Genomic DNA, 24,949 nt, shown 5'->3' on the forward strand with positions numbered 1-24,949 from the left:
AGCCTGCGAGCGCAGACGGCAGGGACCAGGGGCGCAAGGCCGGGTGCAGCCCAGGGGATCTGGTCCGCAGCCGGGTGCCAGAGCCCTGGCCTGCGCGGCCATCTTCGGGGAGGAGGGTGCAAAGGAGGCGCGGCCTCCGGGAGCGGACCGCCCCCGCCGCCGGGGCCGCCCAGCCCGGCCCGCCCAGCGCCGCGCCCGGCTTCCGATTCCCCTGCCGCCCGGCTCGGCGGCCTCGCGCGCTCCCCGTCCGGCCGGCAGACGCGCCATGGGCCCCGCGCGCTGGCTGGCGCTGGGCGGCCTCCTCGCCCTGGCCGGGCTGCTGGAGGGCCGGCTCGTGCGCAAGGAGGAAGCCGGCTTCGGCGAATGCAACCGCTTCTTCTACGCCGGGACCCCGCCCGCGGGGCTGGCGGCCGCTGCCCACGTGAAGATCTGTCAGCGATCCGAGGGCGCCGAGCGCTTCGCCACCTTGTACAGCACCAGGGACCGCATCCCCGTGTACTCGGCGTTCCGCGCCGCGCATCCCGCGCCCCTGGGCGCAGAGCAGCGCTGGCTGGTGGAGCCGCAGGTAAGCGAGGCGCTTCCCGAGCCCGGCCGCTGGGCTGGCCTCCCCGGGGCGCTCTGTGGCCACTGCTAGCGGTAGGGCGGGGAAGGGCAGAAGGGCAGCCCCAGCCCTCGGTGCCAGGTCGGGAAACCGGGTTTCCGATCCGCCCCACCGCGCCCCCGAGTTGCAGCCTGCCTCGCCCTGCGTCAAAGCCACAGCCAGAGCTCGGTGCTGTGCGAGACTTCGCTTAAGTTCCAGGGGTCCGAGGTCCCCAGTGGGAAGGGGTTCTCCCTGCACTTCAGTGTGGACACCTGCAGTGTCTCATTCATTTCCTGAATCGAGAGGAATATGAGACCGAGACTCAGGAAACCATTCGGATCTTCGGGAAGCCTAGGCTGGGAGCTCAGAGACCTTGGTGCAAGTCGCTGCCGCAATTCTGTGGGAGTGGGTGGGTGGCTGGGCATTTTCATGCCCAGTTTACAGAAGAGGAGATCAAGGCTCAGGGCGGGTGAAGAGACTTGCAGAGAGATGGGCAGGTCTTTTGGCTAGAAGTTCACTGCCTTTCCTAGTAGGAAAACGCTGCCCTTCTGCACAGGCCACCTGAGCCTGAAAAACCTTTCCTTCTGCATGGGACATTGAGTAAATTCGATCTGAAGTTGTGTTGAGTTAGGACAATGGAATGAAAGTGCAGATTTTTAGAAATGCAATGGGATAGTTACAAATAGCAGGGAAACATTGACTACCTCCAACTAAAGGGAAAGACAAACCAGTTTTTCCTGACTCTTCCTATCCACATTATCTGACCACTTAGAAACCGGGTCATGCCTCAGCGTTTTTAGTTCTGTCTGATGAGAGTGACCAAATATTCCAAGAGGCTCCCAGAGACCCTACTGAACCTGTCTTAACACCTCTTCTCACATGTCTGCCTCTAGAGACAAGCCTCTTCTCTAGAACACCCAGCCAGGCTGGCTTGCCCCCTAGCTGGGGAAGGAGCTGACTACTCGGTTCACCCATTCTTGATGGCCATGGCTGCCCAGGGCCGCACCATGAATAGGGGACCAGCTTCCAGCTGTTTCATTCAGAGCCCTGGGTTGTAATTTCTATCATCACCTTCAGTTATCCCTAGCTCAAAGACCTTGACCAGAACTCAAGCCATCTGCACCTGTCTTCGTACCATCTCCACATCCTGTTGCGGTCAGGACCTATAAGGTTGGGTGTAAACTGTGCACACTTAAGGCGTATATTAATCTAAAGTTAGTTTGTGCCCGACTCTACCCCTTGAGCTCGAGTTAAATCTAGAAGTACCCCAGCTAGTGGGTACCCGCTGTGTGCCAGGCACTTGGGGTGCTGGAGACAGAGTGTCGTTCTGGGACTCAGAGCCCCCCGGTCTGCTGGGTGGAAAGGGGGCATCACCTCTGATCAGGGCCACGCAGCGTGGATTCGGGCCTTAGTTCTTCCATGGACTCCCTGTAAATGTGGGCAGGTCAACTTAGAGGTAATAATGGGGATTTTGAGGATTAAGTGAGTTCCTCTATATAAAGTGCTCCCAGGGGTGCCTGGCACAAAAGTCCTAGCTGTTATTGTGACATGAGCAAAACACCCTCAGGTTAAAAATGTAAAAAAAGTCCTATGAGATTTCATCTGTCTTGGAGGTGACAGGGGTAAGGCTTCAGGTCAGGGTGACATTTGTGCTGTGCCTAGAAGATGAGGCATGGTGCAGGAAGGAGACAAGGAAGAGGACACCCCCAGCGGAGGGGACATGCTGAGTGAGCACTACGGGGCCAACTCAAGGATTAGTGTGTAGGGAGTGGTTGGAGCAGCTCAACCAGTGCAAGGTAGTAGATGACGGGCTACTCAGCAGATCAGAATTGAGAGGAGTCTTGGAAGGGAGGCGGCAATGTGGAGGAGTGGTCCAGCAGGGCTTGGGGGCATCGGCTGACCCCTATATGCAGTTATTGAAGGAGCCCGAAGGAGCATGGCTCATTCTGCAGAGGGGAAGTGGACAGAACCGTCCCGAAGGCAGTGGAGATCCTGGGCCCCAGGGGATGGGGAATGGCACTGGGGAGCTAAAAGAGGGTGGAGAAGGAGCAAGGGGAAGACTTCCGAATGGCAGCTTGAGACGAGAGAGGTGCAGCGGTTTGGAAAAGCACAGGAGGCCAGAGTTCCCCTCTGGGGAGGTGGGAACCCTCCCGTGGCTGAGCACTGCCGGCAGGATGCTTCTCTCTGCAAGGTGGGCTTGTGTTGCCTACCTCTTCCCATCTCGGTGTCAGGTCAAGTTGGTCAGGAGCCAGGGGGGTATTAGGAAGGAGGCGAGGAAGGAAAAAGCAGCGAGAAGCTGCCAGATGCAATGCTGGCGGGCCCTGGAACATACTGCAGCAGACCTGCCCCACTGCGGCCCGCCTCCCAGCCAAGGTCCCCACTGCAGAAAGATGCTCAGGGCTCAACGTGGACTTCTGGCTGCTTCCAAGCCGTCCGTAATGCTGAGTCACCTGTGCCCACATCACCTTTTTATGAGGTCCGTGTTACCAAGAGGTGTAGCACACAGAGGAGGAAGAGGCAGGAGACCAAAGGCATCTGGCACCTGCCCTTGGTGGTGAGTCAGGCAGGGCTGTTCTGACCCCGGGGCTCCCAAAGCCCAATTCAGCAACTCTCCAGGCTGGCCTGCAATTTTGCTATGGGAAAGAAAAACTCCTAAATCAAAGATCTTAGAAATGACTCACTCCTGTGGTTAAAACCTTTAGGGTGTTGGCTGCTTAACACCTACAGGACAAAGTTCACCCTGCAGAATGCAGTTTACAAGGCCCCCGTGCCCTGGCTCCCTTCGACAGCTCCAACCTGTCTCCCAGACCTCCCCACCCTCCCCACCCTCCTGCAGTGTTCTGGCCTTATCCAGCTGCCTGGAGTGCCTCTCGTAAACCATCCTGCTGGGCACACTTGTTCCTCTGCTCATGCTCATTCCTCGGGCTCTGAGTGCCTTTGGTTTTTTTAATTAAAAAAAGTTTTTATTAAGGTAGAGTTGATTTACAGTGTTGCGCCCATTTCTGCGGTATGACACAGTGACCCAGTCACTCATATATATATGAATACACATATGTTTGTGAGTGTGTGTATATATACAAACCTCCATTCTTTTTCTCATGCTACCTTCTATCATATTCTATCCCAAGGGACTGGATAGAGTTCCCAGTGCTGTATAGTAGGACCTCACTGCCCATCTATTCTTAGTGTAATAGTTCATGTCTACCAGCCCCAAGGTCCCCATCCATCCCACTTTCTCCCCCTCCCACTTGGCGACCTTGAGCTGAACGCCTTTTCTATTTTGCCCCTTGCCCCTTGCTGCCTCCCCTCCTCCCTCCTTTAAGACTTCTGATTTGTCACCTCCTCCAGAAAGGCTAGGCCCCCGGGGGGAGGTCCACTTCCTGAGTTAGATCCGCCCCGTGATGCTCCCTATAACGTCTCTATTTTTGGACTCGCCCCGTTGGCTAATAAATACCTGCTCCTGGGTCTGTTCCCCCCAGCGTGAGCCCTTGACAGCTGAGGGCAGAGTTTCCCTCCTGCTGGCACCCCTGCTGCCTAGGACACAGAAAGCCCTCGAGACGTGTTGAATAAAGTCACTCGATGTTAGCAGGGTTGGGAAGACAGGAGTGGGTGAGACGGTCAGCTTGAGTTTTCTTGGTGGAGAGCTGCCTGCTTTAGAGGCTTCTCCACACAGCCCGCCCCCTCTCCCCCGGCCCCCGCTGGCCAGCAGCCACTCTTCCAAACATAGTCCATATGCAGAGCAGGAACCTTCTCCTGAATCCACCCCATCAGTTTGCGCTCTGGCTTTCGGAACTACCCCAGAGGATCTGGCTCACTGCTCTAGATAGTAGCTCTCTAGAGTCAGATGACAGGATCCCACTATGGAGGGGGATCTTTAAAGGAAACGGCGAAAACAGAGGGCTGTTGTGGGTTTTGTGTGCAATGTGGTCACCTCTCAATTGAGAATGGGGAGAAGGCAAGAAAGAGAAGGGGCCACGTGTCCCCATTAGCACCATGGAGACGGTCAGGGTGTGCCGCCAAAACTGAGAATAGGGTTTTAGTTTAGATAGGGAGCCTTAAATCTTTTAGTCACTCAGCTCATTTCCATTTAAAGGAAGAATTTTTGGACAAAGAACTGGTGATGCCTTTGCAAAGGGTGTTAATTCAGGCTAGAAGCCAACGTAAAAGACTCTTCTTCTTTTTATAGCCCCACCTGCAGCATATGGAAGTTCCTGGGCTAGAGGTTGGATTGGAACTGCAGCTGCTGGCCTGTGCCACAGGCAACACTGGATCCAAGCCACGTCTGCGACCTATACCGCAGCTTGCAGCAGTGCCAGATCTTTAACCCACTGAGCAGGGCCAGGGTTTGAACCCATATCCTCACGAGTCTATGCTGGGTTCTTAAACCACTGAGCCACAACGGGAACTCCTCCTGCCGTTTTATAAGCATTAATACTGGAAGGAGCTGACTTTCTATTCAGCTTATATTTATTTAATCTTATAAAAACACTGTGAGGTAGATCTCATTCTCTTCATTGTAGAAATGAGGAAACTGGCTCAGAGAGGTTAACTGTTTGTGCCCAAGGTCACACAGCTTGGACTTGAACTCATGACTAATTGTTCTTGGTCTGGTGCTCTTTTGATGCACCACGGAGATTATTTGACCTCTCATGGATCCACTGCATTACTGGTCGTAAGACTTTAATTCTCATCTTTTATGGGGAAATCTTAATTTCTATTCCATTTCTCTTCCCCAACAGTTGTAGGACAAGTGGGAGCGCATATTTGGCCACATGAATGTCGCTCAGGGGTCAGTGGCTCCAGGATGAGGCAGATATTTCTGGTTAACACAATTGTATTTGCCTAGGGCCCGATGAAGTCATGTTTCAAATCTTAGTAAATGTATGGGAACAGTTGTCACAGTTAGAGCCTCAGTGACGTCCTTAATCTTTAATTTACATCAATGGCTTCTCACTTGCTCATCCTGAAACTGTTAGACACACTGTTTCATTTATTCCAACATCAGTCCTCTTGATACTGTGTCAGAGAACAGACATCAAGAAGACCTCATCCACTGCCATCTCTATGTAGGGGACACAGCAAACAGGACAGATCCATTTCTTACTTATAAAACTCCTTAAGAAACTCGGAGTTCAGATCCCTGCTCTGCCATGTACACGATGTGCGATCTTAAATTCTTCTGGTCCTGTTTTTCTGATCTGTGCATTAAAGATAATAACGGTGTTTACTCCATAGACTGGTTGTGCAAATAAACAAGATAACACATATAAGCATGTGACATAGAACCTAGAATGTGGCAAGTTCTTAATAATGGGTATTCTTTATTAAGGTCTTACTCTAATAGGTGTTGGGCACACATGAATGGAATGTTGGATTGGAAAAGTAACTCCTGCAGGTCTATAAATCTCTCCCAAAACACAAAGCATTCATCTGTGTATCTTCTCAAATGCTTGGTATATATCCCACATTCATATAACAGGTGCTTGGGAGGTAGGTGGTGAGAGATTGAATTAAAGATGAAGAGGATGGGTGGATGGATGGATGGATAGATTTAGGTGATTAGAAAAACAAAAACAGGTGCCAGAGATACCTCCACCCTCCATGTCTCAAGCAACCAAGAGGCGTGTTGTCACAAAACAAACAGAGAGCAGTTGCATTCCAGCCTGCTGTGCCCAGAGGAGGAAGGCTGGGAAGCGCCTGACTCACCGGGACGGTTCCAGCGTCAATTGCTCACAATTTCTTCCTTACTGGAATGCAGATAGAAAAAACAGGAGTCATACCTGCTACTCTTCCTGGCGTTTTTCTCCTTTCTTAGCTTGTCCTTCATCTTGGAATTTAGTGTTCTTATCTAATCTGTGGTCATTCTCAGGAGCAAGTTAAGGTCCTTGCCCTATATTGGTAGAACATTGTAGTGACATTTTGTCCTGGAAGAGTCTCATGGTGATGGACCTATATACCATTCCTTCAGCCCAGACTTAAATTTGGATGGTCCAGGAAAGGAGCTCTCATCGATTGATCCCTTACTATGTGCAAGGATCTTCACAAATGAACTCATTTATGTAACAACTCTAGGTACTACGACCCATGGCTTATCATTTTGGGAACTGAGGACCAGAGTGGTTGAGTAACTTATCCAAGGTCACACAGCTGCTGGATGGCAGCGTTTGGACTGGAGCTCACGGCCACTCTGCTCCACAGTGCTCAGCCCTCTTTTTGCTCTGTCACGTTGGTTTCCAACTACAGCAGTGTTTTCAGATTCCAAGTTGACTGACTCAATTTGTTATTTTAGTTTTATTTTACCTAATTAATCCCGTTCTTTGGATGATGTTTGGCTTGGCTTCTTTTTTCTTTTTCTTTTTTTTTTCTTTTTAGGGCTGCACCTGCAGCATATGGAGGTTCCCAAGCTAGGGGTCTAATTGGAGCTGCAGCTGCCAGCCTACACCACAGCCACAGCAACGCCAGATCCGAGCCGCATCTGTGACCTACAGCACAACTCATGGCAATGCCGGGTCCCAGACCCACTGAGCAAGGCCAGGGATCGAACCTGCAACTTCATCGTTCCTAGTTGGATTCGTTTCCACTGCGCCATGACGGGAACTCCTTGGCTTGGCTTCTGGCACACCATTCTGGAAATCTTAGTTATAGCTCAGATGACTGAGTGGAGCTTGCCTGGAGGAGTAAAGATTTTATTCTTTGGATTTCAGATTCTTCTTCCTTTTCGACTGTCAGCTCTACAAGTGAAAACTGGAGACAGTAAACCCACTTGCCAGGAGCTTTTGCTGCCAGTGATCTGCTCTTGCTCCTAGAATTCCTGTTAGTTCAAGAATGTTTTTCTTCTTGTTAAGTGTCATGTTCCCTGAGTGGTCACATATTCTTTTGGTTCCATAGAACTTGACATCTCTGGCCACAATAATTCATTGCCCTCCGACATATGTGTTTGGCCACTTAAAGGAAGGAGAAATAAAAAAGAAACCAGCTCATAGGGTGAACCCAAAATAGAAGCACGATTTAGGATTCCAGTCATGCTTTTATTGACCCAGTGCCTGACAGATGGGTGGCTCAATCAAAGGAGCTCACATGAGGGCATTTTATGTTTTTAATCAAAACTGAAAATATGAGTACTTCTCATTTGGCAGAGTAAATAGATGGCCAAAGCAGGATTTGGAAATATAATTAGATTACATGTTCCAGTTGCCTTGCACCTTAATTTTAGGGGTGACTGAGTTGACCAGGATGCATGACTGAATAGGGATCATGTAAGGAGATGGCCACTGTTTATATTTCTGAAAGGCTGGCATCCAGTGTGGTTTCAGGACAAGTGGAAGCTCGGGGAAAGGAAAGCTGGGTCTATGAGGCATAAAAGCTCTCTTCTCATTCTTGGATATTTCTATTGCGTCCGGAGCCATGGAGCTCATGATAACATTGGAGGCCTCCACCAGGGCCACGTGAACCGTTTTTGGGGGGGTTGATGGCCTTGCCTCTGCCCCTCGGTTGACCGATGTCACCCCTGTAGACCTGACTACCTGGACCCTGAGGTCCAAGCTCCCATCAGCTTCATCCAGGCCTCTGCAAAACAGCTTCCCGATGGCTTAAACCTTCTCCCCAGGTCTCCCTCAGCCTTTTTCCACCCTGAAGCCAGAAAGACACTCTCACAACTTTGATCTCACTGTGTCTCCAGCGGCCTCACCGCAAAGCCTTCGGGGCTCCCCATTTCCCCTCCAATAAAGACAGGTCCTTATCGGGGTCTCCAGAGCCCTGGGTGGTCGGTCTCCCATTCCCCGCCCAGCCTTATCTGGTGACACACATTCTGGGCCTTAACCTCAGCCACTTTGGGTTTTCTGTTGTTGTTGTTTGTTTTATTTATTTATTTTAATTAACTTTTTTTTTTTTTTGGTTCTTTTCTAGGGCTGTACCCACGGCATATGGAGGTTCCCAGTTTAGGAGCTGTAGCTGCTACTGGCCTACACCACAGCCACAGCAACGTGGGATCCGAGCCGAATGTGCAACCTACACCACCGCTCAGGCTCCAGATCCTTAACCCACTGAATGAGGCCAGGGATCAAACCCGCAACCTCGTGGTTCCTAGTCAGATTTGTTAACCACTGAGCCATGACGGGAACTCCCTGTTGTTGTTTGTCATTTCTGTGTTCTCTCCCATCATAGGACCTTTGTACCTGCTGGGGGGGGCGGGGGTTGACTTCTGTGATATTCCTAATAGGTCAGTTGCCCATAAGACTCTCTAGTGGCACCAAACATACCTTTCTTTGCCAGGGTGGTACACTTGTACATTAAATTTGTGTGACTCATTGAGTGCCACCGGCTAGACTCTTAAGTTCCATGAGGGCAGGGCACAGCCTAGCGTCCTCACTGTACAGTCCTCATTGCCTAACACAGGGGCTGGCTACCTTTTCTGTAAAGGGCCAAATGGTAAATATTTTAGGCTTTAGGATCATATGGCCTCTGTGGCAACTATTTAGCTCAGCTGATCTAGCACAAAAGCAGCCACAGACAGTGCATAAGCGAGCAAGTATGGCTGTGTTCCAAGAAATTTTTATTTATGAAGCAGGTGGTGGGCTGGATTTGGCGCACAGGCTGTAGTTTTCCAGCTCCTGGTCAAGCATGATGCCAGCACTGGGTACGTGCTTATTAATAAGTGTTCTTGGATAGTGAACACATTGTAAATATGGATTCAGCGTGGGTGGTGAAATTTGAAAGTTCTGCAGTCTTATTCAATGGCAGCCCTAGATTTAGACCTATAGACAATTGCAATGAACATTTTTAATGGGGTGGTGGTTCTTTATCATATTTAGGGTTTTTTTTTTAAGAATTAGGAAAGTAATATGTGCTTTTTTTAATCTTTTTTTTTTTTGGTCTTTTTATGGCCGAACCCATGGCATATGGAGGCTCCCAGGCTGGGGGTCACATCAGAGCTATAGCCCCTGGCCTACATAACAGCCACAGCAACACCAGTTCTGAGCTGCGTCTGAGACCTACACCACAGCTCACAGCAGCGCTGGATCCTTAACCCACTGAGTGAGGCCAGGGATCAAACCTGCATCTTCATGGATACGAGTCAGATTCATTTCCACTGAGCCACGACAGGAACACCAGTGATATGTGCTTATGATAAACATTTTTTTCTGAGCATTTTGGAAGGATATAAAGCAAAAAGATCCTGCTTCTCACAGATAGCCAGTCTTCAGAGTTTGTGTGTGTATGTATTTGTGTGTGTGACATTCCAGAAATTTCCCTTACATGTAGAGGGGCTGTGTGCCTTTATTCTTGTCAAGGTTGAGCAAGAATTGAGCAAATCCCTTTTGGATTCTGTGAAGCCACATCTAATGCCTCTCAGATGATCAGCACCGCCACGGAGCGGGAGGAGGAAGGGACCCTCTAGATGAGCAACTTTGCACAGAAACATAAACAATTGGTCTCCTTAAACATTTTCATTTAAAAGCAGAAGTCCTGGGGACTTGAAATGCAAGTCTCTTTCATCACTGATCAAGTCTGTATCATGTATAACTCAGGGACAGTCTGAAACAGTCCTGCCTTCTTCCCTCTTCCTGCCTTCCTGAACAGAGGCGGTGTTATCCTTCTCCTCTTATAGAGGAAACTGGGGGCCAGGGAATCGCTGGTGTGTCCAGAGTCACAAGGCCAGGAAATGACACAGGTGACAGATCTCACTCCCCATCTCTGTTCATCACTCAACCCTGCCGGCCTGTAGTCTCACCTTTAGAGGCACTTGAAGAAAAGCAACACTCACAAAACCCCTAAGAGGTCAAAGAAACAGAAATGATTTTGCCTGGGGGCAGATTTACTAGATCGGAGGCGCCGCATTGAGAACAGAGGCTTTAGTTTTTGCAAAAGATGAGAGGTCCGAAGCGTCAGCACCTTGAGGAGGGTTGAGGGCTGACATGAGAGGTGTTCTGCTGTGGACAAGGACCAAGGGCTGCCGAGTCCTCTTTAATGCTCTCTAAGATGAAGGGGGCATTTCACCTCTTGGCTTTGGAGAAGCTCCTCTGTTATGGTTAGTTATACGCCTGCGTGGAGACTGGCTATAAGCCTTTTCCAGTTTTCAGATGAAGGGGAAGCACAATTGAGTTGACAGGGCTACCTCGCAGGTTGCAGTTCTGCACTCAGGGGGCTCATCGCCTGGGCCTGTGATTGCTGATGCTTCCTGCTGTCCATAAGGGCGGCCCCTTTGCCCCTCTGTTCCTGCCCCAGGCCAGTCAGAGCCTGGGAGTTTCCTCACGTTCATTTGCATTATAAAAGTGGTCACAGCCAATCAGCGACAAGAGTTTATCATTAATTTGTTATCTTCTCTGTCACTGAATTGAGGTTTAAGAGAGAAGCATACAGGCTTCCTCAGGGGAAGAAGCAAGCTCATCCTGTTTCTTATCTGCTCGTCCATTTGTTCATTCCTGGTCAGCAGGTGGACGGTGTTAGCATTTCGAGGGTGAGTCCTCAGACATCCAGGGGCTGATTGATCCTTTTATCAGTGTTATTATTATGAGCATCATAATCTGTGACTGAGTTCTTGGGACTAAGCCCAGAAATAGGAATCCATGACATGGGGCTGGAATGAGACCCAGTCTCTGCCCTCAGGTGTCTTGTTACTTAGTCAGGAAGGCAGATAGTGTGCAAGAATTAGCTGACTTAACCCTCTCCCACCAGACTCGTAGGCCTAAGGGGGAAAGGAATGGGCACACAGAGTAGTTCAAAACAATGTGAGGTTTTTTTGTTGGGTTTTGGGTGGGTGGGTGGGTGGGGGGATTTGGCTGCACCCCAGGCATGAAGAAGATCCTGGGCCAGGAATCGAACCCACGCCACAGCAGCAACCTGAACGACTGTAGTGACAGTGTTGGATCCTTAACTCACTGAGCCACCAAGGAACACCCCCCAGTGGGCTTTGTGGTGAAACAAAATTGGGCTGAGTCCCATCTCTGTCAGTTACCAGCTATGTGACCTTGGAAATGGCACTGAATCTCAGGGAGCCTCATCTCCCATCTGTGTCCCAGGGCTCGTAAATCATACCTGCCCTATGGACGAGTTAGGGGGGTTCGATACGAAAGTGTATGCAGGAGGCACTCTGCGGTGTATCCACATACTCAGTACGTGTAGGGGAAGCATATGGGATGAATAAGTAACCTTTGCTTCCCAGACTGTGCCTGCCTTGGAGACAACTAGAAGAGGGTACCGTGCTCCTAGGTCTGACCCAGTGACGTTGCCGAACTGCCCTTTTTCCCTCCATGCGCCTGCTTCATCGCCGCCTTGTCTGGGACTGGCCCCAGCTTCTGCTCTGAGTTCAGCTGTTCCTGCATTACCCTCTGTGTTACTTTGCCCCGGGATACTCTTTTCTGTTGAAGAATTTAGTAGGAATACCTTCTCGCAGCCCCCTCTGATCTGTCCCTAGACTTGTGCAACCAAGGCACCTGTGCCTCTTTCTTGGTGCCTGAGATTTGATCCAGGCATCTAGAAGGTTCCTGGCCTGCAAGGTCCCTGCCCCAGTTCCCTTGGGTTCTCCTAAAAGTAGGACTCCTGAGGCTTGTTGGTGCATGAATCGTGAGCTTACCCAGGCTTATTCGGGTGAAGGGCAGGACTGTTATAAGAAATCACTGGTAGATGCACAGCCACAGGAACAGAGATACACACAGGCCTCAAAGGATCCAGAACTGGGAAACTTCTAGAAACCAAAGGGTCCCACAAAGTCTTCAGGATCCTTCTCCCATTCTCTGTCTTCTCTCTCTCTTAACCAGTTCTGCTTTCCCATGCACCAGCCTGGCTGCCAGTCCTAAAGTCCCCCCAGCAACCTCCACACTCTGACCATTGTCAGGCTCTGAGCTTCTTGGATGGAAAACCCAAGAGAGCCATCTGGGAGGGGGCTGGCCAGATTGGCTGTCCCTTGGTTAAGATGGGCGGGGAGGTGGTAAGAGAGGGGCAGGTGGTAAGCAATACTGCTCTCTTAGAGACTGTGTCAGAAACACTTGGTTACGTTGGAAGTCGGGGTTGAATGTGGTGTGTTGGCTGATGGCGTTGGCATACCTGGTGGTTGGCTGGGAGGGCCAGGGTGGGCAGCAGGAATGGTCTACCTAAGAGACCCTCACTCCTCTAAAGAACCTGTTGTTCGTACCAACCCTGTGGGTACTTCATTCTGCAAAAGGTCCTGAGGTGGGGGTGACCTCCCAGGATGGGGTGAGTTGGCATTTTGGAAAAGATCTTACTGGGGCTGTATCAGCCAGGGTCCTTCCTGGCAGGAAACCGGCGGAGCAGAGTAGTTTAACTGAGAGGATTGAATACTATTTACGGAGAATCAAAGGAAGCTACAAGAAATGGTAACGTACCTACCGAGGGCCTAGCCATCACAGGAAGCTATCACTGTCACGGGAAGCTATCACCATCCCAGGCCTGCTGCGTCGGGGAGAGGGAGCCTGCTGAGAACCATGACTCCAGGGAAAGTTTGACTGGAGCCAGAACAGCAGGGACCTGGTGGGGAGGGAGCATGGGAATAAATCTCATTCCTGCCCCATCCCATTGGCTGCTCTGGTCAGAAGCCAGAGGGGAGACAGCTCAGGGGAGGGGGTCCCTAGAAGTCCACCAGCTGGGACACAGAGAGAGCACAGAAGAGCATGGAGAGTGGATCCGGGAGGCCAGACGCAACCACCCGACACAGAAGCTGTGAGGTTGGAACCAGAGAGTAGCGGAGTGGCGAGAGGAGTGGCAAAGGCGCCCCAGCCAGTGATGACGAGGATGGCAGTGCAGAAGGAGCAGGGCAGCCTGTACACCGAGACCATGAACTGACACGGTTGGGGAATGGGGATTGTTCTGTTCTGGGTGAACATAAGAGACGATGTGTGAGAAGAGACTGGAGGAACTGGGGCTGAGGGGTCATGACACCTCTTCAATAGAACCTGTGAGATACGAGCAAAAAAAGCATAAACAGCAAGATAGCCTTCTCATTCCATATACAGATGAAGCAGGAAATCCATGTGTATCCATTTTTGTGTTTGGATATTAGCTGCTCCAATGGGCAGAGGATGCAAAGGGCCCTATAATAAATACTTCATTCCTTTTCTTGGCTTTGTCGTCCCAGCTCTTGCAATGCACTGCTGATACCTCCAGCAAACTCTTAATAGCGTGAGAATAAATCAAGCCCAGTGGGGCCACTCCCAGAGTTGCAGTAGTAACCATTCGTGTTTCCATGTTGTCCTCGGACCTCCCGCATCAGCAGCACTTGGGGTGGTGGTTAAAAATGCACGTTTGGAGTTTCTGTTGTGGCTCAGCAGGTTAAGAATCTGACTAGTATCCATGAGGATGCAGGTTGCATCCCTGGCCTCACTCGGTGGGTTAAGGGTCTGGCATTGCCTTGAGCTGTGGTGTAGGTCACAGATGTGGCTCGGATCCTGCGTCACTGTGGCTGTGGTGTAGGCTAGCAGTTGCACTCCAGTTTTGACCCCTAAACTGGGAACCTCCATATGCTGCAGGTGCGGCGGTAAAAAGAAAAAAAGTGAACTTCTGAGCCCACCTCAGGCCTACTGAAGACACTTCTGGTGTGAAGTCAGGAATCTGCATTTTTAACAAGGACCAAGTTGCTTCTAATACAAACGGAATTTTGAGAACTATTAAATTAAAGAGAAATCACTACTTGTCTTGCCTAGCCGTTTAGGCAGGGGCTTAATTCCACGAAGACAGACAAAGGCCCATCTGATAGCGATCAAGCCCAAGGGGCCTCCACTTAGAATCACCAAGAGAACTTTAAAAAAAAATAATAATAAGCTGATCTCCAAGCACCACCCCCAGCTCAAACTTTTTAAAACTTCCAGGGGATTCTTATGTGCAGCCAGGCCAAAGAACCTCTGATCTTGTTTGAACTCGGAAGGTGAAAAAAATTAGAAACAGTGGTGTCTCAATTGAATGGACTTTTCTGAGTTCTGTACCACAGAGTCAAGTGCTAAGAATAATATCTCTGGAAAAGAAAGCCAGAGAGCAGAGTGGAAAACTGGCCTCGGGTGAGTAAGCACCAGAGGTGCTGTAAGCGGAGAAGGGCTGGGGAGGGCTTAAAGGAGACCGCACACTTTCTTAGGTTCCCAGGGGAGCAGCCACAGGCTTCCGTGGAGTTTGCCCTCAGGGCCACCTCCTTGGCCTCTTCGCAGGCCTCCGGTTGCCTGCATGCAGCGCCCTGACCCGACCCGTTTAGGAATGGGGCTTTTGGAGTTCCCACTGTGGCTCAGCGGGTTACAGACCTTAGTATCCATGAGGTTGCAGGTTCCATCCCTAGCCTCGCTCAGTGGGTTAAGGATCCAACGTTGCCACGAGCTGCAGAGTCAATGGAAGAAGCAGCTTGGATCCAGCATTGCCAGGGCTGTGGTGTCGGCTGGCAGCTGCAGCTCTGATTCTGCCCTTCTCCTGGGAACTTCCATGTGCTGAAGGTGCTGCCCTAAAAAGACCAAAAGGGGGGGGGGGCTTTTTAAAAAAAAATCCTCCCTGCTTTTCCTTTTATTTTTTCAACTTTTGAAGGAAAAGGGAAGTTTGCGATGGAGGTGGGACATCCTTTCCTTCCCTCCTCTCCACCGTTCCCTGGACCCAGACACGAGACAGGCACCTACAGTGTGCAGAGCCCAGGGAAAGCTGGGGGTGCCCACCCTCCCCGAAGGCAGGGAGGAGTGTGAGCGGCCGGGAGCCCAGAGGAAGGGTGGAGGAAGGCCGCCCCAGCGCTGGAGGGCCGTTCAGGAAATGAGAAGCCTGCATTTCTCATTCCTTAGGAGAAGAGGAAAAAAAAAAAAAAGAAAAAAAGAAAAAAGCATCTTTCTAGTTCTTCTAAAGCTGTCTCTATTCCCAAGAGGATGAAGAATACTTTAGATGACAAGCAGGGAGGGTTTATTTATGTATTTTTTATTCTCTTAAATGGGTGGGTTGGAACTCTGTTTAAGCCTTTCCTGCGAGCCAAAAGCCCTCCTGGATTTTTCCTTCTCAAATGCCCTTCCTCGGCTCTCGTGGCCCCGCCGATCAGCCTCCCTCTGCTTTTCTGAAAGGCAGCTCTTTCCCTCGCTGGGTATTTTCCATGGTGAGCCCTCGGATCTAGTTCATTCTGACATGAGGGACTGTGCCGGGGGCCTGTCTGCGGCGTCCGGCTCCAGCTCTGATAAGATTATCTGATGTTCCGACCGCCAGCTGCAGGCTTGGCTCCTGGTGAGGGGGCCTCCGACCCACTTAGTGATGGGCAGCAGGGTGATAGCATCTCTCTAATGCCCCTGTGCATGCATGCATGTGTGTGTGTGTGTGTGTGTGTGTGAGAGAGAGAGAGAGTTCACACAGCAGAAACAAAATTGGAACACCCACGGTTCAACTTGTTTGATATATAACTCTTTTCTTCTTTTTTTAGGGCTGTACCCATGGTATATGGAAGATCCCAGGCTAGGGGTTGAATCTGAGCTGCAGCTGCCAGTCTTCGTCACAGCCAGGCTTCATCTTGTGGTAACGCCAGATCCTTAACCCCCTGAGCGAGGCCAGGGATGGAACCTGCATCTTCATGGATACTAGTCGGGTTCTTTACCCGCTGAGCCACAATGGGAAATCCTGATGATAGAAATTGTGTTGAAAAATAAAACACAGCCCAAAGGCAGTAGCTCCTCTGTCCCTGCAGAGTTCGTTGGGCGCTCGCTACGTCTCTCCCCAATCACTGGATCTTCTCTGAATCATCCCCAGAAAGTGCTTATCTAGCTTCAGCCGAAGATTCTGGGGGGAAGGAAACGCCGCCCTTCCCAGGGTGAATCATCCCAGTTTCACCACTGTGTCCATGACCAGCGTTTCCACGGGCAGATCCTGGAGCAGAACCAGAGGTCGGTCTGTTCTCTCTGGAGCCGCTCTTGTCTCTGCAGATTGGAGGAGATGGGGTGTGCAGGTTACTGCGGAGCTCAGAGCATTCTTTGACCATGTTGAAATTCTCTCACTGCAGTGAAGGGCAGACCCTTCCCCACTAGGTCTTTAGCGGTCAGCCTCCCCCACAGGACCGTCTCCTCATGTCCCATGCTCCTCAGCACTGTCTGCCCTGGTGCCAGCCACCCATCAGCGGCAGGGCTGCCCCAAGCCCTCCACCTGCAGCATGTCCTTTTCTTTCTATTCTCTCAGCTGCCTCGTGGTCCAGGCTTTTCTGGCCAGTGCGGGCAGGTATTTCTCTCCCTGGAATTACAGGTCCCTAATGATGATCTGGCCTCCAAAGCCATCAGGAAATGTCCTCTGTGTACAGGCCAAGTCCACACTTGGAAGCATAGCATTGAAAGCACCAGAAAAGCAGAAGGGAGCAGAAGTGTGTCATGGTTGCCGAAGTCAGGCCACGTGGGTGTGGGACCGCCCCCTCCTCTGGTAGTGTGACGTCAGCACCTGACTCAACAATTGAGCCTCAGTTACACTTTCTACAAAGGAAGAAATAGGGACCCTGTTAGGATTTTTTTAAAAAGAGACTTTATGTAAAGCCTCTACCACGCTGCCTGGTCCATCATCGGCACTCCATGCGTTAGAGTTATAATTATTCTGTGCTTAGTTACCGTAGATCAAGTCCTTTACCGTCTGGTCCCTTGCTGTCCCTTCCAATTAAACCTTTCCCTTTTCCTCACTCAGAATCCCATTTTCACAGGCTGCAGTCTCTGCCCCCAAGCTTTTGTATAGATGTCTTGTCGGCCTTACTATCTTTCTATTTTTCTGAATGTATCAAAATCTTGCACAGCCTCCTAACCTCAGTCATATTTGTTTTCTCCAAAATGTAAGAGGTCCTCTCTGACAGGGTTCATTGTACCTTTCCTTCCTCTAAAATCCGATTGCTCTTTTTCTTTATCACATTGTTTGGCACTTAACTTTATCTGCCTTACACTCTTGTTTTCTCTGGGTTTCCGATTTAACTTTGTATGTATCTATATCTTATTTTCCTAAATAGATGATAAGTTTCTTAATGTGAAGGCCTATTTCTATTTTTGTTTGTTTGAATGTTTGTTTGTTTGCACCCACAGTATGTGGAAGTGCCCAGGCTAGGGACTGAACCCATGCAACGGCTTGGGCCGCTGTGACAGCATCAGGTTCTTAACCCACTACGCCACAAGGGAACTCCCGTGAAGACCTATTTTGAGGCTTCTGAAGCAGTGACTAAGAACAGCCCCTGTGGGGCTGGACTTCTGAGTTGACATGTGACACCACTACAAACTATGTGACCTTTAGTAAGCTGCTTGATCTTCACGTGCCTCTGTTTCTCCACCTGTCAAAACACGATCATGATAGCACCTAGGTTTTATGAGTTTAAATGAGTGAATATTTAGTGCAGCCACTTCCTGATTTAGTACCTGAAAAATTCTTAGAATAGTGCCCGGCATATATACTCGATCAATGTTGATGGTTGTTATTATTGTTATTATTACCAGGCCTAATGCTTTCTGCTCCACTAGTGATCGCACATAAACATGCTTAAAGCGTGTTGTTGGATGGGTGCCTATTTCCGCTCCAGCCCTCCTTCTCAATTTTCTACTAGTCTCTTTTTCTTTCATGTGTATTAGCAGGAACATTGAAAGTCTCCTTTCATTTAATTCCAGAGCAAAAAAAGAAATCCCATGGGTTTAAGAAGCTTTTGATGTCTGGTATAAGAAAACAGACCAACTTGTTGAGAGAAGCAGTTTTTTTTTTCTTGGTACTAAATTTGAAAAGAAATTTATTATAAGATTATTTAAGGGGCTGGATACTGGTGGAGGGGAAGAGCTCCTCCTTCTAAAACCTCCTGAACATGTTGTGATTAGCAAAAAAAAAAAAAAAATTGTTTTCCGTTAAACCCAGGAACTGTATCAGATTACATCGGCAGCCCAGGGGGACCAGGTCAGCCAGAAGGCAGATAACACAGAGCTTTGTACCTGCCCCTTCATCCCGCCCTTCTGCTGGGAAACCCAAGAGAAAGATCACTGGTGATTGCAAAAGGGCACGTGTAACCCAGAAATTGTAATTCCCTCTTACATCATAGGTGTGTTTTTGTCTTTAGGGAGCAGTGTTGTTGGTAATTTACTGTTATTGCCAGAGCCAGATCATTAAACTGTGGCTACAGAGAGCATGGAAAAATACACCTGCCCTTTATGTGACAGCGTATAAAAGGATATATCACACTTTTAAATCAAATCATCTCATTTTTAGTACAGTTTTCCATACACAAGTCAGGTGTTCAGTTACACACACACTTTGCCCTTCTTTCTGAAAGCAAGAGCTTTCCAAGACAGGATGGTGGTTTTGTAGAATTAAGTAAGCATGATGATGATGGGGAGCTGTTATTCCAATTTTATTTAGATTTTCAGATGATTCTTTCACAAATGATATTAGAACACGAGTTATCTTGAGATCAAAAGAAAGTTTTGGGAGTTCCCACTGTGGCTCAGCGGGTTAAGAATCCAAGTAGTATCTCTGAGGATGCAGGTTCCATCCCTGGCCTCATTCAGTGGGTTAAGGATGCAGCGTTGCCACAAGCTGCAGTGTAGGTCACAGATGGGGCTTGGATCCTGCGTTGTTGCTATGGCTGTGGTGTAGGCCAGTAGCTGCAGCTCTGATTCAGCTTCTAGCGTGGGAACTTCCATACGCTGTGGGTGTGCCCCACCCCCCAAAAAAGTTTTTTCATAGGTTAAAAAACTAGTGTTAAGACAGGATGTAGGAATCATAATGGACACACCTCTCCGTGGAGATCAGTTAGCAGACTGTTATAAGGTCCTAAGATTTAATATGTTTTGTAGATGATATGATAATGTAACATACTATACATTTTTTAGTGACTCCCAGTTTCAAAGTACAGAGTCAATGGAAATAAATTTCAGTGAGATAGAATGCCTACATGCACAGACACGAGAATTACAGATAGTAATAATTATTATCTTTGTGTAATAGATAACAAAGGAATTGGTCAAAATAAACAAAAATCATACAGAATCGGATTGTTTGTAAGCTGGCTGATGTGATTTAAGAAAGAGCTGGGAGGCCCTCTAGCCTATTCTGAGTGAAAGACTTCAGCTTGTAAAAGTGTTGAATGATGCTCTTTCTCCTTATTCCAGACAATTAATCCAGGAGTTGCTCCAAGTAGAAAAAATGAGATTTAAGCAAAATCAGTAAATCTATAATGAGTTATGAAAAAAAACAAGGCATACTTTAGAAGAAACTTTTTAAACCTTAGACAGCAGGGAAAACAAAGTCCCTGGGCAGATGTGGAATTCCTCTCCTCCCAGTACAAACATATAGAGATATTGGATTTAAAAAAAATTAGGTACAAGTGTTCCCATTTGTGGCTCAGTGGGTTAAGGCCCCAATGTGTTCTCTTTGAGGATGCAGGTTCAATCCCTGGCCTGGCTCAGTGGATTAAGGATCCAGTATTGCCACAAGCTCCAGCATAGGCTGCAGATGCGGCTCAGATCCTGTGTGGCTGTGGCTGCAATGTAGGCTCCAGTTGTAGGTACGATCTGACCCCTGGACCGGGAACTTCCATATGTCACAGGTGCAGCCATAAAAAGAAAATAATTAAGTAAAAATTAAAACTATGTATATATTTAAGTTAAATTCATATTTCAGCAAAAATGTAAGAACACTTTTCAGGTGTCAGAAATGTTTAAGGGACCAAGAGCTAAGCTCGGGGCTAGGGCTCTAACCTGCCTGGGACAGGAATCAAGGTCACATAACCTGTTCACGACATGGATCTGGAACTAGGCACACCAGGTAAAGCAGAGGGCTGGCAAATTGCTGCAGCACTGCTGAACCAGACAGGAAAACGACCTTCAAGTTGTTATAGGAAGTAGCTGCCCACACCGTGTCATTAGTGGAAATAGTCACCTTCCAGAAATAAGCTTAAAGCCATCGTCTTTCCTTTGTGCGGATCCAAATGTGCATTGCTTTTTCCATGTAGAAACCCTGAATGAGAAAACTCAGAAGCTAGTTCAGAATCATTGAACTCTTTTGGGTACCAGCAGAGGCAACTGCAAAAGCAATCCTATTAGATTCGTTTTGTTTTCATTTTTTTTTCCCCAACAAAACATCATGGATCTCTTATGAAGACAAGCTCACAAGTGAAAATTACAAAGTCCTTAGGCATACCCACCATCTTAAAGTCAACCAGTAGGAGCAAGAAAAGAAACTGAAAAACCAAATAAAAATAGATCTTAAAGAGACTTGAAGAATGTCTAGACTATTGAAAGATAAAAAAGAATTCCGTAAGAGGGAAAAAAATAGAATTTTAAATAGAACCAAATAGAAATGCTAGAAAAGAAAAAAAGAGTCATTGAAATGAAAAACAAAAAAGCAAAACACCTCAACAAAATACATAGGAAACTAAACATAGCTAAACACAGATTTAGTAAATTGGAAGATAGACCTGCGGAACTCCCCTGGAATGCAGTATAGTTACTGAAATATGAATTAGGAAAAAAAAGTTACAAAAAGGATTGAGAGGCTTTGATGTAATTGGATCTTCAAAGGAGAGAATAGAGGAGTCATTCAGCATATGATCTTATTAAACAGTCTCTGCTATTTTTATCAGAGACCTAAGACTGGATTAGATAAACCTTGGAAAATGTCTCTGTTACTTCCTTTGTGTTTTCATTTTGACTGGGAGCACTCGCACGAATGTATATACACTAGTGTATTGAACTAAGATGACCAGACAAGCCAAGCCTAGAACACCTGACACCGTTTTCTCCATGGAGTTTTGCTCTGCCTGTTCTCTGTTACACCTGCTGGTGTAGAGAAGAAAAAGTGAGTCGCCAAGTGAGGTGCTAATAGGAAGCCAGCCGACTGGTTTCTAAGGGTGGTGGGACTCTGAATCTCCTGTGGCCCGTTGCCTACTGCCCGTGCTGCCACGTTTCTTAGACTGTGAAGCTAGAGGCTCAGCGTCCGTGTGCCCTGGGCAAAAGGCAGAAAGGAAGCACGGGGACCACTCTGTCCCTATGTCCTTTTATCGTCTCCTTTCCAGTCTCCATAGTCTGGGGACTGCAGCCCCAGGAGACTCAGGCATTGACTTCTCTCCTTGCATCCTTACGCAACTTCATTTATTCCATGACATAGAGAGAAAAAGGAGACTCCAGTGGGGTTTTCTACGCTTTGGTAGAGAAAGCTGGTAGAGCGGTGTCCATTCAGATGGAGGAACATATGGCTTAGTGGTGAAGAACATACCTTAGGAATCAAAAGACTGACCTCAGTTCAAATCCTGTTCAGCTAATGATTGAACGACTATGGAAAGGATATTCAGGAGTTCCTGTTGTGGCTCAGCAGGTGAAGGCCCCTGTGTTGTCTCTCTGAGGATGCAAGTTCGATCCCTGGCCTCCATAGGTTAAGGATCCAGCATTGCTACAAGCTGTGGCATAGGTCGAAGAGGCAGCTCACATCCGGTGGTGTTGCTGTGGCTGTGGTGGAGGCCTCAGCTGCAGCTCTGATTTGACCCCTAGACTGGGAACTTTTCCCATAAAAAAAGAAAAAAAGGAAGAGAAAAGTTAGTTCATTTTTCTCTGTTTCAGTTTCCCACCTATAAAATCAGGTAAAAACACCTTCTCTGTAATGTTATATTGAAAGCATTTCATTGATAGTTTTTTTTTGTTTTTTTTTTTAAATGTGAGTTCTTGACCTCCTGTCATATCTATCACCTCCTGTTCAGGCATTTTTGTCTTGATTTCAGATACTCTATTCTACTTTGTCACCAAACTGTAGGGCCAGATTTGGGGTTCCTAAGAGTCTAGTGACCATAGACATGGGATTCTGGAGAAAGCAAAGTGAGGGAACACGCTCTCCCTTCTGCTGTCCATTCAGAGGGTACAGTTTAACTTGTGCTCTGCCGGGGGAGGCCCTGGGCAGGGAGGTGAACAGGGCCCATTGCAGAATTGACCCTGGCCTTCCTAACTGCCTCGGTTCATCCTGGCCCATTTCCCATATGCCTGTGAACTGTGGGCAGGAAAGGCCTCACCTGGTGGCCAGGTGCACGGCCATGGCAGACATCTGGGGCCCCTTGAACTCAAGTGGCCTAAGAGGGTACAGAAGCAACCAGCTAGGTCTCCTCTGACCTTGGCTTTTGGGAGACCGTGCTTGCCTGACCTTTGGGAGTAAATCAACCCACAGTCCTGGTTTCTGCCTAAGAGCAGGATATTGTATTTTCTCTTATACACACATACACACACACACACACACACACACGCGCAATCCCTCTCACTCTCTCTCTCTTTTTTCTTTCCCCTATCTTTTATCTCTTCCCTCTTCTTCTCCTGCCTGGCTCTCTTTTGTTCCCTCCCCTTCTTCATCTAAGAATCTCTCTTCTCTGCTTGTGCTCCAGCTGGACTTCTGTCCCTGTAGGCATTGATTCTTTCCAGAGTGGCCCTTGGGCTGAAGATGAACCACTATGTTGCCTTACACTGTGTCACACAGCTACCAATTAAAACAAAACAAAACAAAACAACAAAGCAGTTCCAGGCTTCCTCTAGATGGATAAAGAAGCTACACTAGAAATTCCCATTGTGGAGTTCCCGTCGTGGCGCAGTGGTTAATGAATGCGACTAGGAACCATGAGATTGTGGGTTCGATCCCTGGCCTTGCTCAGTGGGTTAAGGATCTGGCGTTGTCCTGAGCTGTGGTGTAGGTCACAGACAAGGCTTGGATCTGGTGTGGCTGTGGCTGTGGAGCAGGCTGGCAGCTGCAGCTCTGAATCAACCCCTAGCCTCCATATGCTGTGGGTGCAGCCCTAAAAAACAACAAAAAAGAAGCTACACCAGGCTAAAATAAAAGCAGACCCAAGGCCCTAGTAGAGATGGAGAAACACACCTCTTTAAATTCCTGACCTGGAGTTCCCGTCGTGGCGCAGTGGTTAACGAATCCGACTAGGAACCATGAGGTTGCAGGTTCGGTCCCTGCCCTTGCTCAGTGGGTTAACGATCCGGCGTTGTCACGAGCTGTGGTGTAGGTTGCAGACTCGGCTCAGATCCCGCGTTGCTGTGGCTCTGGCGTAGGCCGGTGGCTACAGCTCCGATTGGACCCCTAGCCCGGGAACCTCCATATGCCGCAGGAGCGGCCCAAGAAATAGCAAAAAGACAACAACAACAACAAAAAAATTCCTGACCTTCCACCCAAGCCTACACAATCTTGGCTATGTTGTAACTTGATCTCATGATTCAAGAATGAGGCTAATATTTCCACGGGGGTATTTCTTTCAGTTATAGGAGAGCAGCAGCAGCAGTTTTATAAAATGAATGAACTTCTTATCGATGTCCTATGGGGATATGGTGGGAATGCGGAGCATCTAGGTTCCCTTTTAAGACAGGGCTTAAGGGTTGGAGCAGCCTTGAAGGGTGAGGCTTTGTATTACTCCATTAGGCTTCAGTAAAGAGCCTGCATTCATACCAGCTTGCTCCTCCATTGCCCTCGCCATCCCTACACATCCCTGTGTGAGCCTGCCTACCTGTGCCATCACAGAGCTGGAGAAATGCACGCAGCTCAAATGCACACAGTTGAACTTGGGTTCAACAACAAATTTAGTGAGTGGCACCAACTCCAGAGAATCAGGTAAAAGGAATTTCCTTATCTTAATTAGTTTCCTTTTTGTTTTTGTTTTTTCCTTTTGAAAGAAACATGCACATACTTTGTGGGTTGATGTGGGTAGGAAAGGTACAGGGAGAGAAATAAGAAATTAGAAAAAAAGAAGTTTCCCTTGCATCCCCAGGAGGCGGACAACTATTGTGGACATTTTCATGTAGTTCCTTCCAAAGTTTTTTCCTGCCTATTTTTACACTTAAAAACAAATTATCATTTAATTTTTTAGTCTGCCTTTCAACATTACAGCACGTATTTCCCTTTCATTACAAATGCTTTTCAATGGCTTTAAGATAGCTCTTTGATGGATATAACACCGTTTGCTTAACCATTCCCAACTTCAGGAAATGTAGGTTGGTTTGACTTGCTACTATAAATAGTGCAGTGATAACCATCTCAGTTTAACGAGAATGTGTTGAGATTCTAGTATGTGTCAGTCCTTGACTGGATCCTATATATAGAGTCCTTGGTGTCAAGGAATTTACAGTCTAGTGTGGGGGCTAAAAACCGAATTTGGGGTCAGTCCTGAGCTCTTTCCTTTCATCCTTTCAGAATGATAAAGTGAAAGTATATATTATACTGCTGGGGGAAAAAAAAGCAGAACCAAGAGGGATATATACATATACACACACACACATATGTAGACATATATAGAGAGAGATCAACATATGTATTGATGATTATTGTTATATAGCACATAGCTAGATTGGTCCAGACAAAAAATTATACAATTGTATAATTATAAAAATAACAATTATAAAAAATTAACAATGTATAATTTTTATAAAAAATGAACAATTTTACCTT

The 24,949-nt window shown here is 48.1% G+C and overlaps 1 protein-coding gene across 1 annotated transcript in view; it reads left to right on the forward strand.

Annotated features, from left to right (window-relative positions):
* Nucleotides 1-215: 215 nt before the first annotated feature.
* ENDOD1 (endonuclease domain containing 1) overlaps nucleotides 216-24,949 on the forward strand; it is a 29,809-nt gene continuing 5,075 nt past the window's right edge. The window contains exon 1 of the mRNA XM_047752666.1: nucleotides 216-565. Coding sequence (XP_047608622.1) covers nucleotides 266-565 — 300 coding nt within the window. The 5' untranslated portion in view covers nucleotides 216-265. The remainder of the gene's footprint in view (nucleotides 566-24,949) is intronic.

Source organism: Phacochoerus africanus, chromosome 11, assembly GCF_016906955.1.
Source record: "Phacochoerus africanus isolate WHEZ1 chromosome 11, ROS_Pafr_v1, whole genome shotgun sequence".
In the NCBI taxonomy this organism is placed as follows: Eukaryota; Metazoa; Chordata; class Mammalia; order Artiodactyla; family Suidae; genus Phacochoerus; species Phacochoerus africanus.